The sequence below is a fragment of the Ammospiza caudacuta genome, chromosome 10 (genome assembly GCF_027887145.1).
Source record: "Ammospiza caudacuta isolate bAmmCau1 chromosome 10, bAmmCau1.pri, whole genome shotgun sequence".
Classification (NCBI taxonomy): domain Eukaryota; kingdom Metazoa; phylum Chordata; class Aves; order Passeriformes; family Passerellidae; genus Ammospiza; species Ammospiza caudacuta.
Genome location: NC_080602.1, coordinates 27,902,259 through 27,920,358, shown reverse-complemented (window position 1 = coordinate 27,920,358; position 18,100 = coordinate 27,902,259). Strand labels below are relative to the sequence as shown.

Below are 18,100 nucleotides of genomic sequence, written 5' to 3'. Positions count from 1 at the left end.
CAGAGCTGCCTTTGGGCTCAGGGAAGGGACGAGACCCCCAGGCGGGTGGGAGATGGGGGTCAGCGGGGCTGGGGACGGCCTAGGTGGTGAGTCCCTCTGCCACCTCAGCCCTGGGACACATCTGGGCTGGGTTGGGCTGGCAGTGGGCAGCACCTGGCTGTGCGTGTGGGGTGCAGGCTGAAGGGTGCTCCCAGCCCGGCCCGTGCTGGGGTGCAGCCAGCAGGTCCCGCAGTGAGGAATAGGGAAGCAGCTCTGCAGGGCGGCTTTAGGGAGGATCCTGGCGTCTGTCCCATCCCGTGCAGCTCTGCAGCATGGCTGTGCCACTGACCCGTGGCTCTGCCACTGCCCCACAGCCCCACTGCCGTGCCGCCGTGGGCTCCGTGTGCAGGGCTGCAGGCAGCTCCAGCCCCGCAGTGCTGGGGTGCGGCTGGGCAGGACGGGCTGCAGCAGGAGCTGGGGAGGTGAGCCTGGCTGGGGCCCAGGGTGCTGAGCTGTGTGAGGCGAGTGGCTGTGGGACAGCCCACCTTGCACCCACCCCACGAGGAGTGCAAGGAGCTCCTGGAGCCCCCAGGAGCAGGGGCTGGGCCAGGGAGGGCCTTTGGGTACCTGGTGATGTGAGGGCAGCTGGGACCCAGGTGTGGGGATCCTGTGGTGCCCTGTGTCCGTCAGTCCTGCCCTGGGAGGCTCCAGGCAGCAGCAGGAAGGTGCCCCATTAGCTGTGGCACATCTGTGGGGAGGCTGCAGGGCAGGGCAGCCGGGAGTGCTCTGAAGCTCTGGCAGGGTCCCTGCAGCAGGGGCGTAGGGGGTGACCCTCCATGCAGCTCTGGAGCCCCAGGCACCTCTGTGGTGCAGAGGGGAGACCCCAGGCAGCCGTCCCCATGCCGGGAGCCCCGTGCAGCTCCGGGGGGATCCCCGCCACGGCAGGTGACCCCCAGCACACCCGTGTCCGTGTCCTGGCACACCCAGGCCCCGGGGACAGAGAGGACGGAGGGGACAGTGCCTCCCAGCAGGGCAGAGAGGTGGCTGGTGTAGTGGGGGGTGAGGCACAGGGTCTCGATCCTGGTGAGGCCAGGTGGTGCCTCAGGCTCTCCGTGGGGCCCCCGGACCCCGTTCCTGCCCCGAGGGGACGCAGGGGACTCTGCCGAAGGGGCTGGGGGCGCGGGCTGTGCCTGGCCCTGGCCGGGCACGGTTCTGCGGGCCGTGTCTGGGGGTAACCCGGCGTTATTTGGGCCGGGGGTGCGGGGTGATGCCTCTGCGCCCACCTGGAGGTACCGAGCTCCCCCAGCCTCGCCCCGCTCCGGGCGGGCGGCAGGAGCCTGGGAATGCCGGGCCCATTTGCAGAGGTGTCAGAGCTGACTCCTTCGGTCCTTAATTGGCCCTGCCGGCGCTGGGAAGTGTGCGGGGACCCATTCACACGGCCGTGAGAGATGCTAACGTGCCGCCAGCCCCGCAGCCCCGCGGCGGATCGCCCCGCACCGCAGCGCCCCGCACGGCAGCGCAGCCCGGGACTTGACCTTCCGATGCCGGGAGCCCGAGCCGCAGAGTCCCCTGCCCTGTGCCCAGCCCCGGGTGCTTGGCAGCGCCCACCCTGCACCAGGCACAGCCCGGGCACTGTCCCTGCGAGCGGTGCCCGTCCCAGAGGGACAGAGGGACAGGCATGAGCCCCGGACACCACACGGGCTCTGCTCCGGGATGGCGGGTCCCCAGCGGGCACGGAGGTGTCCTGGGGGGCTCCGGGGGCTCAGGGGGCACAGCCTGAGCTGGGCGCTGGCTGAGCTCTGTCGTGGTGCCCTGCCCGTGCTGCCTCATGGCCCTGCACCCTGCTCCACTGAGAGGGGCTGAAGGGACGGGGGAACCCACCCTGCTCCCGGGGTCAGGGGCTGCAGGGTGTCCTGCTGTCACCACAAGTTGGGAGTCAAACCCTCTAACACTGTAAGTTCAGTATTAGAAAGTAGCATCGCTTTATTTCAGTGCTGGGTGTGCAGGGGATGTCTCCTACTACCAATACCACAGCTGCCTAACAGACTAGTTTAAAGTTTTGTAAGTTATTAATTACATTTCCCAAAACTCATCATGTATGCTAAACAGTCTCACAAATTCCTTTGCATATTTATATCACTTTTGGGGGCTTATTCACATAAGAGTAGGGGTGTTTGAGGTTCTCTGGTGCTTGTTTGGGGAACACCCCATTCCTCAAATTATCTGATTTTGGTAATAGGCCAAAACCAAAAAAAAAATTTTTTCTTTGAATACATCCCAGCTCTGTGGTCTGGCTGAGATATATCTTCTTACCAGTGTTGGTCAGGCCCACGCTATTTAAGGCTGAGATAACCACTTGTATACATTAATACAGGACTAAGCACTTCTGGCTGAAGCTGAAGGAATTCACAAGACTTAGACACTCTTTGTCAGAACTAAAGATTTTCCCAACGCTGCGGGGGCTCTGACCCCAGGGCCGGTGCTGCCCCGGCCCAGCCGCGCTCCAGCACTTGTGCAAACAGGGAGGTGGGAAGCGGCTGCGGCGGGTGCAGAACTCATTACCCGGGAGCTCATCAGCTAATGCGGCCCAGGAGGGGGCCGGCCGGGAGGGGCCGTGCCTGGCCGGGCCGTGGGGCGCCCCTCGGACACCCCTGCGCGCCCAGACTGGGCTGGATGCTGGCATGGGGCTGGTGGCCTCGGGTGGGCTGGCTCCGTGCTGGGCACTGCTCACTGCACACGCGGTTTGGGGGTCCTGTGTCCCCCCTGCATCCCCTCAGCTGCGCCCCCAGCTTTGTGGGGATCCTGTGCCCCTCACGTTCCCAGGGCTCTGCACAGCCCGGCTGGGGGTCCTGCACCCCACAGTGCCAGCCAGTGCACACCTAGTTCGGGGGTCCTGCACCCCGCAGTGCCAGCCAGTGCACACCTAGTTCGGGGGTCCTGCACCCCGCAGTGCCAGCCAGTGCACACCCAGTTCGGGGGTCCTGCACCCCGCAGTGCCAGCCAGTGCACACCCAGTTCGGGGGTCCTGTGCCCCCACGTGCACCCCCAGACCAGCTCTGGGGCCCGTGCCGTGCCATGCCCGTGTCCCCTTGCTCCCTGATGGATTTTCCGTGCCTCGGCGGGGCCGTTTCCCGGGAAACCTTCACACCCGCCGGCCCGACACCTGCGGGGCCTGGGAACGCGCCGGGGGGGCTCCTCCCAGCCCCGGCCCTCCGCACCCGCCCGAGGGGCTCCCCGGCCACTGCCGGCACCGGCCCGAGGGTCCGCCAGGGGCCGGTGGGACACCCGCACCCCCAAACCGGCTGGGGGCGTCCCACAGAGCCACAGGGGCAGCAGAGGGAGACGCGGGGACACGCCACCGCTGACCCACTGCAAACCGCACTGAAGCCCCATGAGAGCCCCGCAGCGGCCCAGGGCACCCCCCGCACCCCCGTACTGCAGCCCTACTGCAGCTCCCGCAGCACCCGCCGAGACCCCGCTGCGGCTCCCCCGGCAGAGCCATTGAGGCCCCGCTGCAGCTCCCGGGTGGGTCCCGGCCCCGGCCCCCGCCCCCGCCCCGCGCGGGCCCGAGGGGCAGCACCGAGCCGCTTCACACCTCTGGGGTGAAATTCGTCACCCCGCGTTCACAGCCGCGCCGGGCCCCCCCGGCCCCCCGGCCTTTGAAGTGCTGCCGCTGCTGCGGCCGCGAAGGTGCCTCCTCACACCTCCGGGCCGGCATAAAGGCGGGCGCCCGGAGCCGCCGGCACTCCGGCCCAGCCTCGGCGCTGCCATGGCCCACGGCACGCTGCCCGCCGCCCCGCCGCAGGCCTGGGCCGAGCGCGGCGCCGCGGACCCGCAGGGCTACAGCAGCAGCTCTCCCGCGGCATCGCCCGACTCGTGCGGGCTCGCGTCCCCCGCCGCGGCCCGGGGGCCCCGCCGAGGGCACGGCAGCCGCCCCCGGGGCAGGCGGGCGCTGCGGGGCGGCGCGGCGGCGGGGCTCCCGCGGCAGAGCGCCAGCGAGCGGGAGAAGCTGCGGATGCGGCGGCTGGCGCAGGCCCTGCTGCGGCTGCGGCACTACCTGCCGCCCGCGCTGGCCCCCGCCGGGCAGACCCTCACCAAGATCGAGACCCTGCGCCTCGCCACGCGCTACATCGCCCACCTGTCCGCCCTGCTGGGGCTCGGCCGGGGCGCGCCGGCCCCCCGACACTGTCCCCTGTGTCCCCGGGGCCTGGGCTGCTGCCGGGACGCGGAGCCCCGCGGTGCTTCGCCGCCCGGCGCCGCGGGCTGGGGCTCTCCTGCCGTGGCGGGGATGCCCCCGGAGCTGCACGGGGCCCCCGGCGTGGGGACGGGTCCCTGGGGGTCGCCGCTCTGCAGCCCTGCTGCGGGCACGGCCCCGCAGGTGCTTGGGGCTCCGGAGCTGGGCCTAGAGACCTGGGGGTCACCGCCCTACACCCCTGCTGCAGGGACCCTCCCAGAGGCACTCGGGGGTCCCAACATCGCCATGGAGACCTGGGGGTCTCCCTCCTACACCCCTGCAACCGGGACCCCTCCAGAGGTTCTTGTGGTTTCCAACATCCAGACGGAGACGTGGGGGCCACCCCCCTACCTGCCCGCAGCGGGGACCTCCTCAGCGCTGAACAAGGCTGTCGCCTCCGCTGCGTCACCCTGGCTGACCCCTCCCCACTCCGCAGGGGCCGGGGCCCCCCCAGATCTCCCCGGTGATGTCCTGGACGCGGGACTGCTGCTGCCAGAGTTTGTGGGCACAGGGACAGTCACGCAGGTACGTGCTGCTGGGGGCTGGGGTGCTCAACATGGGGCTGGCGAGGGGCAGGGATCAACACCCTTGGGGCGGCCTCAGAGTGCTCCTGGTGTGAGGCAGTGCGGGAACTGGTTTTGGGGTAACAACGGCCTTGTCTGGGGTAGGCAATGGAGAGGGGAGCCCTGCTCTGTGCAGGGGCTGAGGTGGGTCCCCCAGCCTGCCCCATCCTTCCTGGTGCTTCCCTCCCTCATGTGTGTGGGGATCCCATTAGTGGGGGCAGAATGGAGTCCCTTGTCCAGTGGCTGGGCTGTCACTGCCACGGCCCCAGCCCTGCCTGCTGCTCTGCCTGGTGCTCACCCTGTCCCTGTCTCTCCCCAGGATGTCTCTGCAGAGGACCTGCTCTCACTGCTGGAGGCTCTGCTCCCAGCACAGCCCCGGCACTGACCCGGGTGAGTCCCCGGGCCTGAAGCACCCGCGATGCCCGTCTGGAGCCCTGCAGCCTGGGGACACGCGGCCCTTGGGGCAGCTGCAGGAACAAGCTGCCCGTGGGAGCCTGGAGCCGTGCTGGACGCGCCGGGCGCGGCTGGATGTGAATAAACCCTTGTGCCCTCTCTGAGTGTCCGTGTGGCTGTTCAGGAGCTGGGCACCGAATGGGGCTTGGCATGCCCAGGAGAGCCGTGCCTGGCTCTGCTCGCTGGGCTGCAGGGCTGGGGGCTGAGGGGCAGCCAGCTGGGGGAGCAGCCTGGGGGAGTATCAAGAGGAACGCTCCCCTTGTCCTGGGGACGGACCCCCGGCCAGGAAGGGCTGAGGATCCCCAGCACCCTCCAGGTCCAGCCTTCCCACCGGGCAGTTCTGGGGCTGTGGGGGCCCCCCATGCAGAGTGAGAGGGGCAGATTTGGGGATCAGCTCGGTGTGGGGGTGGGCCTGAGCCCACGGGCTGGAGACGCGGCCAGGAGCCGGTGAGGGGGACCCTCTGCTCCCACCCTCTTGGTGGCTCCCTGAAGTCTGGGGTCCCCATTAGCAGGAGGGCGTTGGGACCTGGCAGCCATGTGCTAATGTGTCGGGGGAGTATCGTCCCCGCTCTGGGGTCTGGGGTGAAGGGCGGGGGGTTAATGAACCCCATGGAGTGTGAAAGGACTCTCTAACGAGGTTAATATCCTCTGCTGGGGCCGAGGAAGGGCGCGACTGGAGGAGACAAGCCTTTGAGATGTAAAGCAGCCCCCTGGCCTGCCCTCCCCTCGGCTGCAGCCCCTGCTCTCCAGCCAGGGCTGAAGGGACCTGGGCTCCAGCCATGGGGACACTGCCATGGGGATGCGCACAGTCTGGGGGAGCAGCTGGCAGCCACAGGGCTGGAAGGAGGGACCTGTGCATCTCTGGGCCCCCCAAATGCTGCACCTCAATGCAAGGAGCCCTTGTGTGCTCTGATTCCTGGCCCTGGCAGCAGCAGTGCCAGACCTGGGGGGCGCTGGCAGCACCCCCTGGGCTGGGGGGCTCTCTCCCTCAGATGTGGGGCTCATCCCACTGTCCGTTCCCATGTGAGCACCACGCATGCTTACGTGTGTGTCCGTGTGCTGTGGGTGGCAGGGGAAGGACCGTGCTGTTCCGAGCTGCTGGCTACGTCAAGGACCATTCCGAGCAGCCAAGGGCGCCCACGCCTCAGCAGCTGCAGCAGCAGCAGCAGGTGCTGCCTCTCTGCAGTACCTGCCCTGGTACCTGCCCTGGTACCTGCCCCGCTCCCCTCGTGCCCACAGCAGATGCAGGAGCCCTCAGCACAGAGCCTGGGCACTGTGTGAGCACCAGCCCTGCCATGGCCTGGCTGGGGGATGCCAGGCAGGACTCCCTGGATGCAGGTGAGGCAGGGGGAATGGGGCGTCTGGTCCTGCAGGCTCATTGTTGGGCTGGGTGGGGTCCCCGTCCCAGGCAGGGGCACTCTGGGCAGGGAGGGGCACAGCAGTGATGGCCTGAGGTGGGGGCGTGTTGGGGTCAGCTGCCATTGTCTTCCTCTGCCCTGCTGGGTGCCAGGGACCCCGTTATCTCTGGGGGCACGGAGGGGCTTTGGGGGCTGCTGCAGGCTGGGAGGTAGAGCAGGATGCAGCGAGGCAAGGATGGAACACAGGGAAGTGAGCTCAGAGACGCGATGTGGGCACTGTGGCCCTGGGCAGGGGGCTCTGGGGGACAGGACCACAGCGCTGAGTGCGGCCTGCCCCGCCCAGAGCCCCCTCAGGGCCGCCGCTGCCCCTCTGCCTGTTGCGGCAGGTAGGGGCCGTGCAGAGCCGGGCCCCGCGGTGGGGAACAGCAGCACGGAGCCCCCCGGCACGCCGGCCCCCGGGTGGGGCTGCGCCTGGAGCCCCCCCGAGCAGAGGGGCGAGGAGCCCCCGCGGCTGCCCACCTTCTCTGCGGCCGCCCAGGCGCGCGTGGCCGTCACCTTCGGCCTCTTCGCGCTCTCGGCCGGCTGCAACCTGGCGGTGCTGCGGGCGGTGGGCGGCCGGGGGTGGCGGCCGGCGCCCGCACATCCGCCTGCTGCTGCGGCACCTGGCCGCCGCCGACCTGCTGCTCACCGTGCTGGTCATGCCGCTCGACGCCGTCTGGAACATCACGCTGCAGTGGCGGGCGGGCGACCTGGCCTGCCGCCTGCTCATGTACCTGCGCCTGCTGGCCATGTACGCCTCGGCCTTCGTCACCGTGGTCATCAGCCTGGACCGGCAGGCGGCCATCCTGCGCCCGCTGGCCATCGCCCGCGCCCGCGCCCGCAACCGCGCCATGCTGCAGGCGGCCTGGCTGCTCAGCGCGGGGCTGGCCGTGCCACAGGTACCCACCGGGCTCTCTGGTAACACACCCCGCCCGGCCCCGTGTGTGGTGGCACCGTCCGGGCTCGCTGCCAGGGCCGGTGCCGCCGTGTGACCCAGAGGGAGGGGATGGACAGCCCTGTGGGATGGGCGCGCGGAGCTGGCAATGGAGTGGCTGTGGCAGCGCCCCCCTTGCCCGGCTCTGCCCACTCTGGGGGTCCCCAGGCCCCTCTCAATGCAAGGGGGGTAACCGGTCATTCCCCCCGAGGCTGGGTCTGTCCCTGTGGGTCGGGGGGTCCCTGTTTCAACCTCCAGTGCCCTCCCTGGCTCGGGAGGCACAAACCCCCATCACCCCCACCCCACCTCTCTCGTCTGCAGCTGTTCCTGTTCCACACCATCACCCTGCAGCCCCCGCACAACTTCACGCAGTGCACCACGCGCGGCAGCTTCCCCCGGGCCTGGCACGAGACCCTCTACAACATGGTGGGCTTCGCCTGCCTCTTCCTGCTGCCCCTGCTCATCATGGTCTGCTGCTACGCCCGCATCCTGCTGGAGATCTCCCGCCGCATGGGCTCGGGCCTCTGTGAGTGCCAGGCACCCCCGTGCCGCCCCGTCCCAGCTCTGCAGGGACCCCCAGCTCTCCCCCGGCGCAGGGGCCCTGTCCCAGCCCCGTTTCCCCCCCAGTCTCCTCGCGGGACGCGTCGCTGCGGTGCTCCAGGGACAACATCCCGCGGGCGCGGCTGCGCATGCTGCGGATGAGCCTGGTCATCGTCTCCTCCTTCATCCTCTGCTGGACCCCCTACTACCTGCTGGGGCTCTGGCACTGGTTCTGCCCCCGCGCCGTGGAGAAGAGGATCTCGCCGGCCCTCACCCACGTCCTCTTCATCTTTGGCCTCTTCAACGCGTGCCTGGACCCCATCACCTACGGGCTCTTCACCATCCCGCTCCGGGGGGGCTGGGGGTGCCCGTGCAGGCACGGCCCCCCGGCCCAGCCCCCCTCCCCACCCACGGGCTCCTTCCGCTGCTCAGCCTCCTCCCTGCCGCCCCAGCGGGCAGCCCGGGGGCTGGGCAGGCCCCGAGGGGCTGCCGGGGACTCCTCGCGCCACAGCAGCTCCCTGTGACACCAGCTGGGGGCCGCGGGGCAGGGGGGTCGGCACAGCTCCATGGGGACGGAGGCACTGCTGATCTCTCCCTGCACCCAAAGTGCCTCTGGGGGTTTGGGGCTGGTGGGGTGCCCCCGTCCCCTCTCCCTTCTCTGTGCCCTGAACGGCAATAAAGTGTCCCATGGCCACCTCTTGTCCCTCCCGTGTCCCCCGCTGGGAGCTGCGCCGGTGTCCCCAGAGCCAGCACCCTGACCCACGGGGGTCACAGCTGCCCTGTCCCCACCGTGGGTGGCTCAGGAGTCCCCAGGCCGGGGCAGATTCCGGGCCATGCCAGCCTGGCCGGGGCTGGGCGCTTCCCTCCCTGTGCATCCCCACAGAGGGCGCAGGGCTGGTCCTGCCAGGGCTGGAGGCAGTGCCGGGGTGCTGCTGCTGCGGGCTGTGCTCCAAACAGGAGCTGCTGGCTGCTGCCCAAGGCTGTTGGGAGGCACCGGGGGCAGCTCTCCCGCCCGCAGCACTGCCCAAGGCCACGCTGCCGGCACAGCCAGCACGGGGGGGCCGCTGGGCCCGGGGAGCTGGGCCAGGGCTGAGGCTGCCCGGGCCCCTCACTGTCCCCTGAGCATCACCAGAACTGCCCTGGCATCCCCCAGCCCCAGGGAAGGGACCCCCGAGCTGGGCTCTGCCCGGGGCCCCCCGTGCTCCCCTGGCTCCTCAGTCCCTGCTGCGCAGTGGGAACCCCATCCCAGCCCACTGACACTGCGGCCTCACACAGGGCACACACAGGGCTGCTGCTCCTGCTCCTGCTCCTGCTCCTGCTGGGGGCCAGCAGGGTCCTCCTCCTCGTGTCCTGTGCCAGGAGCAAGCTCAGCTGTGTGGGCAGGGGGCAAGGCAGGCGGGCAGGCAGAGCTGTGCCCAAGAACGGCAGTGCCAGCCATGCTTGCAGGGATTTATTTGAAAGTGGCAAAGTCTAGTGGAGTTGCTTCAGCTCTGAAAAATGATCTCACACCTGCTTGAGGGCTGGAGGGCCAGCACACCAGTCACTCCAGGGGTCTTGTGGGGCTCCAGGGAATGAGGGGCTGCAGTCCCAGGCGTGTGTGGGTCCCCCGTGCTTCTGGGGCAGGGATGGGCTTCCCTGGCACGTGTGCGGGGAATGTGTGAGGGGGCTGAGTCTCAGGCACGGACTGGTGTATGAAAATATCACCTGGTACAGACACACCACCTGCTGCCAGCCTGAGAACTGCTGCGAGGGGAGGAGCTGGCAGAGCCAGAGCCACCCAGCAAACAGCCTTCCCTTCTTGGATGCTGGTGGTGCTGTGTCCCGCCGCTGGGAGCACCCTGCCCGCCACAGGGCACCTGGGGTGCAGACAGAGACTCCCCCAGCCCGCGGGCAGCTCTGCTGGGGCTGGGGGCACTGGGGGATGCCAGGGGGGCCAGGGCTGCCCCTGCCCTTGGTGGCTGCACAGGGCTCAGGGGCAGCACGTGGTCCTGTCCCAGTCACGTCCCAGTCAGTCCCAGTTACATCCCAGTCCCGTCCCAATCACATCCCAGTCCGTCCCAGTCCCGTCCCAGTCCTGAGGGTGCCCCGGTGCTGTGCTGTGCTGGTCCCCCCTGCTCCCCAGTGCAGCCAGAGAACGGGGACAGGCTGGCCAGGCGAGGGGACAGGGTAGGCCAGATGATGGCAAATGGGAGGTGATGCTGGGGACGCCTGTCCTTGGGTGGCTGTGTCACCAGCTCAGCAGTGTCACCCCCTGTCCCACCCCCGCCTGTCCCGGCACAGATCAGAGGCGCAGTGTCTGTCCCGCTGCCCGCTGCACTCGGGCACAGCCAGCAGCTCTAGGTGCCAGCTCCGCCGCTGCTGGGTCTCTTCTCGGTGAAGAAGCTCTTGAGCAGCACCACCTGCCCGATGCTGACCACGAAGAGGATGAGGGTTTCCCCCACTGACCAGTACGAGACGCGGCCATTGAGCTCCTCGGCTCGGCTCCTGTCCTGCGCCTCCCGCAGCCGGTAGTGGGTCTGGGAGTCGATCACCGCCTTCAGCATCTCGTGGATGGTGACACAGGCAGACTCCAGCTGGGGACAAGGACGGGAGCGCCCTGTCACTCCTGACACGGCTCAGCTGAGGGGGCCCAGGGCCGTGCCAGGACGCTCAAGAGCAGTGTTTGTGTAGTAGGTTCCTGCCGGAGCCCATGCAAGGTGGTTCCCCGCTGGGACAGAGTACCCACGAGGGCACCCGGATGCCCAGCTCAGAGCACACACCCAGGGATGGAATGGCTGATGCAATTCCCTCACGTGGGATGGACACGGCTGCTGCAGAGAGGGGAGCCCAGAGCCCGCACAGCCCCCTGAGCAAGGCAGGGCAGAGGATGTGGTGTGTGGTGGGGCTGTTGGCCGGCGGTTGGCACTTCTGCATCCGGTGCGGGAGGAAGGGAACACGTCCCCAACTGCCATCCCACAAGGCTGCTTGGGGCTGCAGCAGGACCCTGCCTCCCTTCCTGCCTCCCTCCCGAGACCCACCTGTGTCAGGGCAGTGACGCGGTTGTTCATGTCGGGCAGGATGGGCGGCTCGTCGCCCACCTGGAAGTCGAAGTAGACGATTTTGTGGGAGAAGGTGGAGAACTCGTTGCTGAAGCAGAAGGTGTAGACACCCTTGGCCTCGGTGTGGTGCGAGAAGCTGTCGTACTGCTTCTTGGTCTCCTGGTAGATGGTCTTGCCGTTGGGGTCCTCCACGTAGCAGTCCACATCATAGTGCCCTCCGCTGATCACCTGTGCAGGAGACGCATCTCCGACGGTGGCACACGCCCAGCGACGTGGCAAGGGCCCCCTGCCCCTGCCCAGCCCCACAGCTCTGTGAGAGCCCAGCGGGCACCGTGCCCATGGGATGGGGCCCAGCCAGGGGAGCCCTGGGGAAGTTGCGCACCACGGTGCCAGCAACTCAGCTGGGGTGCCCATGGCTCAAGTGGGGTCCTGGAGACAGGGACAGCCCTCATGACCCAGGTCAGGGAGGTCAGGTCCATGGCTGGTGTGGGCACATCCCAGGCCTGGCTCTCAGGTGGGCACTGCTGGGCGTGGAGCTGGGGCTGGGAACAACTCCTAGTGCAGCACGGAGGGAGCTGGGGTGGAACTACAGCCCTGCCTGGGGCTCTGCAGGGCACAGGATGGGAGTGTGGGAGAGGCACGGGCAGGTGGCACGGGCAGAGACAACAGCGCACACACGGCAGGGCTGTGGGCAAGGGGGCACCGGGGCACGGGCAGGCACATGGGCAGGGGCACAGGGATGGGGCACAAACGGGGCGGGGGGCCCGGGCAGGGGGTGCAGGCACGGAGCATGCAGGGCTGTAGGAAGGTACAGGCAGGGTAGTACCTGATAGTCGAGGGTGAACTTGACGCCGCTCTCCAGCTCCTGGTGGAAGCAGCGCTGGGCGCTGTCGGGCAGCTCCAGCGTCAGCTCCGTGCCGCCGGCCCGCAGCGCGCCCAGCAGCGCGGCCAGGCACAGCGTCCGCACCGCGCCCGGCATCGCCACCCGCACCGAGCCCGCCACCCGCAACCCGGCACCGGCACCCGCACCGAGCCCGCCACCCGCAACCCGGCACCGGCACCCGCACCGAGCCCGGCACCGGCACCCGCAACCCGGCACCGGCAACCCGGCACCCGCAACCCGGCACCCGCAACCCGGCACCGCCCCCGCACCGCCCCCCTGACGTGGCGCTTCCGCTGCGAGCGGAACGGGGCGGGGCGGACCGGGGCTGGGCGGAACGGGGCTGGGCGGAACGGGGCTGGGCGGGGCTGGGAGGGGCGGAACGGGGCGCGGCGGGGCGGAACGGGGCGCGGCGGGGCGGAACGGGGCTGGGCGGAACTGGGCGGAACGGGGCTGGGCGGGGCGGAACGGGGCGGACCGGGGCTGGGCGGGGCTGGGAGGGGCGGAACGGGGCTGGGAGGGGCGGAACGGGGCTGGGAGGGGCGGAACGGGGCGCGGCGGGGCGGAACGGGGCGGGGCGGGGCGGAACGGGGCTGGGCGGAACTGGGCGGAACGGGGCTGGGCGGGGCGGAACGGGGCGGACCGGGGCTGGGCGGAACGGGGCTGGGCGGGGCTGGGAGGGGCGGAACGGGGCGCGGCGGGGCGGAACGGGGCGCGGCGGGGCGGAACGGGGCGCGGCGGGGCGGAACGGGGCGCGGCGGAACTGGGCGGAACGGGGCTGGGCGGAACTGGGCGGAACGGGGCTGGGCGGGGCGGAACGGGGCGCGGCTGGGCGGAACGGGGCGGGGCGGGGTGGCACCTCCGGCCCCGGGGCGGGCACCCGCGGGGAGCCCGGGATCGTTCCCCCGGCCCTGGGACGCCCCCGGCATGTCGGGGCCGGGCACTCCGGGAGCCCCGGCGGTCCCCGCGGCACTCCCGGGCCCCGTGCGGGCGGCTGGTGCCGGCTCCACGCGAGAGCAGCCTCGGTCCAAAGCTGAGCGCTTTATTCGTGCAGTGCAAAACCAGCGCACGAGTGTCCGCAGGGCCACGGCGTCACCCCAACACCTGCCCTGCCTCCTGCGCGCACGCAGCCCGTGAATAACCGCGATCGTGGAGCGATGGAGGCTGCGGGAGCCGCGGCTCACGGCCGGCACAGCGTGCGTGGGGAGCGGCGTGGGGCGGGGGGCCCGCGGGGTCTCGGCTCTGGCGCCGTGCCTGCGGCCGTCCCGGCGGGACGAAGCGCCGGGCTCAGCCCGTGTCACCCTCGGTGGGTTGGCATCCCGGCTCCCCGCCGCTGGCAGAGGCTCCCGTGCAGCCGGGCTGGCACCATCCTGCTCGGGGGGATATCCAGCGCTTCCTGGATTCAGAGCTCCTCGGCGTGGCGGGGAATGAACCCCTGAGGTTCAGACGCTTCAGAGACGAGGCAAGCCCGTCCCGGCCCGCACCCACGGGGCTGCAGCGGTGCCGGGTGTGCCGAGCCGCCGGAGCTCCGGGAATACCGGAGGTGGAGCACTGTCTCCCTCTCCCGCTCCGGGAGAGCACCGACACGGTCCGTGGCCGCACCGGGGTTCCGCCCCTCGAGTCCCCGCGTACTGAGCCCCTTTCCCTCCTGGAAGGCACTTCACGAACGCCTCGGCCCCAGAGATCACCGCCGGGGGCTCCGGGCCGGGATTCGGTGAGAGAACGAGCAGAATGTAAGAAAAGCAGATTGCAGCTAGTGAGGAATAAGTGAACTGCAGGTGGGATCCTTGGCACGGAGCTTGGCGATCTGGGACGGTGCGGGAGCGATCTCCCGATCAGCCCGCGCCCGATTCAGCCCCCGGGCTCAGGGCTGAGCCCCCTGGCCACCAAAGTGTCCCCGGAGCCAGTGCCCACTCTGTGGTACCCGTCCCGTCTCTGCGGGGCCAGCGCGGCCCTGGCCACCTCCCTGTGAGCAAACGGGGCACGGCTACTGCGCCACGACCTCCTCAAAATCGGAGAGGTGCCGCATCTGCTCGGCCTGCATGGAATGCCTGCGGAGGAGCTTCCTGTGGGCCCTCAGATCGCCCCGCCTGGGCGAGCCGGGTGTGAGGGGCACCAGCGGCTTCAGCGCGGCGGCCAGCGGGGAGGGGGCTTTGCTGGAGCCGATGTCAGGGATCGGGGGGTTGGGGTTCACGTTCAGGGGGGGCAGGTATCCTGGCCTGGCGTGCGAGATGTGGTCCAGCAGCAGGGTTCCCGACCCTCGCCGCTCCAGCAGGCCGGGCGGCCGGCGGCGGCCGGCGCTGGGCGATGTGCCGGTGCTGCCGCAGGGCGAGTCACCGCCGCCGTCCGGCAGGGCCAGCTGCGACCCGCTCAGCCTGCGCCTCTCGGACGGCGCCTTCCCCGCCTCGCCGACCGGCGGCTCCCCGTTGTGTTCGGCGCCCGGCCTCCGCCAGAGGGGAGCGTCCGTCCTCGCGGCGGAGCTGGCGGCCGAGCCGGTGCTCTCCGGCTCCTCCGGGAGCGTGGCGCTCCGCGACAGGCACGGGTGGGCGCCCGGGCTCTTCTCGTGGGCGGCTTTCCATGCCAGCGGCCCCGGTGCCTGCTCATCCACTGGCGGGAAGAGGGAGGGGTCCCTTCCCTTGCTGCTGCTGCTGCTGCTGCGGGCGAGGGAGGGCTTCTTGGAGAGCGAGAGGTCGCCGATGCCCGTGATGACCTCGCTGTCGGCGCAGGGCCGCGTGTCGTCGCGGTGACTGGAGGCCGCCAGCACCGAGGGTGCCACCAGACCCCAGGGCTCCGAGCGCAGCCGCTTCAGCCGGGGCAGCTGGGCTCTGCGGGCAGCGCCGGCTCGCTGGCCCGGGGAGGGGGGCTCGGTGTCCCCAGGGTGAGAAGGGTGCGGGGTGAGAGCGCTGCTCTCCTTCTCGGCAGGGGAAGGCGCTGAGACGGGACTTTTCAGGTGGGCACTGGAGGGGGCTGCGCTCTCCTCGAGGGGAGCCTTCTCCTTGAACTCCAGCGCTGGCGCAACGTTCAGGTACTGCTTGGCGGTCTTGGTGCCGGAGGCTGATGTGTCCATGGTGATGATGATCACCTCCTTCCCCTTGGCTCTGCAGGCATTCAGCAGGTGCTGCAGCACAGCCTTGTCCTCGGCGTTGATGGCGTGGACCAGCGCCGAGGCTCCCGAGTGGTCCTCGAGGCTGGGGTCTGCCCCGCTGTCCAGCAGCAGGGACACCACGTCCCCCCCAGCCCCGCGGATGCATGCGTGCATCAGCGCCGTCTTGCCCGACTTGTCCTGGATGTTGGGGTCGGCTCTGTTGTCCAGCAGGTACTTCACCATCTTGGCCTTGTGGCTGCTCTGCTGGTCCACGTGCGTGGTGATGCAGGCCACCATGAGCGCGGTCTCGCCCTTGTCGTTGCTCTCGTTGATGTAGGCGCCGCCCTCGAGCAGCAGCCGGGTCAGGCGCAGCCGGCCCAGCCACACGGCCTTCAGCAGGGAGTGGCCCCCCAGCTCCAGCTCCGTCCCTTCATCCATGGCAGCTGCTGCTGCTTCCCCTGGGCGACGGCAGTGCTGCCTGTGGGGGAACCACGGGGAAGAGGTGAGCCCCACTGCTCTGTCCCTGCCGTCCTGGCGTGCCAAGCTCTGGGCACTGCCCCACGTCCCACTGTCCCTGTGGCCGCGTCCCCCACTTCGTGCAGCAGCTGCCCGGATGGATGCTTGGGTTCCCCAGGAGATCAGGGAGCTTCTGACGGTCTCCACCGGCCCGCTGTGTCTGGGGGGCCCCAGCACGGAGCCCACTGGAGACTGCGTGAACTTCCCTGATGGCTTCCTGGGCTGGAGCCGGGATCTCTGCCTCCTCACTGCCGGAGGGGAGCAGAAGCAGCCACAGTCATGCTGTCTGTTGTGTTTCTACCGCCCCCTGCTTCTGCCGCCCCTCTGACCCCGCTGCCACCGCTCCTGCTGCCCCCGCGCCCTGCCTCGCTCCTCGGAGCGCTCCTGGAGCCCGGAGCAGCCGGTGCCCCCAGAGCGCCCCTGGAGAGGGCACAAGCCTCCCGGCCCTTCCCCATCCATCCCTCCGAGCCCTCCTTAGGGATCCCGCCGCCCCTGGACCCGCGGTCAGTGCCCGCTTTGCTCCCAGCCCCTCCCAAAAGCGCCCACGGTGCCGCTCCCTGCCCATGAGCTGCCCACGGCCCCTTCCCGTGGGGGCCCCTCGGACCGGGGGGAGACCCGGGAGGCGGCTCTGCCGCGCTCCGGCCGGGACTGGCGTCCCCCGCGCCCCTCCGAGCCCCGGCCATCCCTCTGCCGCCGCCGCCGCCGCCCCCGGCCGCGGTGGGGATGGTGGGGTGCGCGCCCCGCCCGGTACCTGCCGCCGGTGCCCGTGCCGGTGTCCGGTGCCGCTCTCCGGCGTTGGTGCCGCTGCCCCGTGCCCTGTGTCGTGCCGGTATCGGTGCCGAGTGCCGAATGCCCTGTGCCGGGTGCCGATCGTTGGTGCCGGTGCCGGTGCCGGTGCCGGTGCCGGTGTCGGTGCCCGGCGCTGCGCGAGGAGGAGGGCGCGGGGGGCGGCGCGTCCGCCCGCAGGTGGGTGCGGGGAGCGGCGGGCGGGGGTGTCGGTGTGCGGGGGGCTGCGGGGGGCTGCGGGGTCTGTGTCTGTGTGCGGGGGGTCTGTAGGGTCCCTGTCCGTGTGCGGGGGGCTGCGGGGTCTGCGGGGGGCTGCGGGGGGCTGCAGGGTCTGTGTCTGTGTGCGGCTGTAGGGTCCCTGTCCGTGTGCGGGGGTCCGCGGGGTCCCTGCCCGTCTACACCCACCCGTGCGGGGTGTCTGTGCGTGTCCCTGCTCCGGTGGCTCCCCAGACCCGAGCGGCCCCGAGCCCGCGGCCGTCCCCGCTCGGAGCACGGCAATCACGGCCCCCGAGCCCCTCTGATGTCGATGACAGCGCGGTGTGAGCGCACCCTGGGGCAGCCGGAGCGCACCCTGCGGCACAGGCGCGCTCCGTGCCGTGCAGGGCCAGCTGGGCTCCGTTCTGCTGCCCTCGGTGCCAGCCCTGGGCGCCGTGCTGCCGCTCTGGCCCTCCTTCGCCCCCAGAGCCCGCAGCCGGGCAGGAGCCTGCCCCCATCAGCTTCCTCCGCCTCCCTCGGTGCCCCTTTCGGAGCAGTCCCGGCACAAAGGGAGTTCGGAGGAAGGGGAAATGGTCACAGATGCCCCGACCGCCACCCTGACCCCCGGGTTCTGCCCTTCTGCAGATCCATCACAGCTGTGAGGGTGTTTGTCATCACACCCCCCGCATCACATTAACATTTGGGGAAATTTCTCTTGTGATTAATAAAGTATAATCTAATATTGCAGCGCTCTTCATTCAGAGATGATGACAGTGAGAATCAGAGCCAGCAGAGAAATTAAGTCAGTCTTACTATGTTAGGGAACATTTGGCAAATCTTACGGCAGGTTCCTCCTCACTTGGTAACGCAGACACTCTGCAGTAGCTGCCTAAACTGGCCATAAACCCCCCAAAAATGTTTATCTGTCCATTTTCTGATGCATGAGCACACCACTTTACTTGTCAAAAATAAACACATTAACTCCTAACAGCAACATAACATAAACACCTTGACAAAATAAACACCTTAAAAATAAACTCCTGCAACCCACAAATTTAGAAGAGACAAGCTGGTGGCAGGAGGAGCCCAGGGGAAGCCACCACATCCCCCTGGTGAGGGGGATCTGCTCTGCTCCCAGCGTGGTCAGGGGTGGTGACAAGGAGGGAGGAGGGAAGGTGCCTGATGATTGCAATGAGGAGAATGCTGGCAGTAAGGCTTGGGGAGCCCCCTCCCCTGCAGGACCCCCCTCGTGCTCTGCCCCCTTGCTGCCCCTGTGAGCTCTCTCCCCTGTGCTGCACCCCAGGCTGGCTGCTCCTGGCTGGAAAGCAGGAGTGACCTATCCTTTAGGATGTTAAACCCCAAGAATTCCCTTTCCTGCTCCACCGGCGTGGCCTCGCAGCCTCCAGGTGTCCCTGGGTGGGAGATGCCCCAGCAGGGAGGGGAGCGTGGCGATGCCAGCTCTGTCGTGCCAGCCCTGGGAGGGGAGCAGGATGGCCCCTG

General features: G+C 69.5%; 3 protein-coding genes across 3 annotated transcripts; 1 reads left to right on the top strand and 2 right to left on the bottom strand.

The window, feature by feature from the left end:
* Nucleotides 1-6,524: 6,524 nt before the first annotated feature.
* LOC131562127 (putative gonadotropin-releasing hormone II receptor) lies at nt 6,525-8,624 on the top strand. The gene is given in 5 exon segments (XM_058811698.1): nt 6,525-6,567; nt 6,974-7,206; nt 7,208-7,525; nt 7,882-8,086; nt 8,188-8,624. Coding segments are annotated over 5 exon segments (1,236 nt in total).
* Nucleotides 8,625-9,535: 911 nt separating this feature from the next.
* On the bottom strand, nt 9,536-12,947 carry LOC131561733 (transmembrane emp24 domain-containing protein 3-like). The gene is made up of 5 exons (XM_058811105.1): nt 12,748-12,947; nt 12,423-12,511; nt 11,965-12,314; nt 11,118-11,366; nt 9,536-10,673 (listed from the first exon to the last, which is right to left on the bottom strand). Exons 1-5 carry the CDS (start codon nt 12,945-12,947, stop codon nt 10,437-10,439), a joined length of 1,125 nt encoding a protein of 374 aa, XP_058667088.1. The 3' UTR covers nt 9,536-10,436.
* Nucleotides 12,948-14,005: 1,058 nt separating this feature from the next.
* On the bottom strand, nt 14,006-15,541 carry ANKRD34C (ankyrin repeat domain 34C). The gene has a single exon (XM_058811731.1). It carries the CDS (start codon nt 15,539-15,541, stop codon nt 14,006-14,008), a length of 1,536 nt encoding a protein of 511 aa, XP_058667714.1.
* Nucleotides 15,542-18,100: the final 2,559 nt, after the last annotated feature.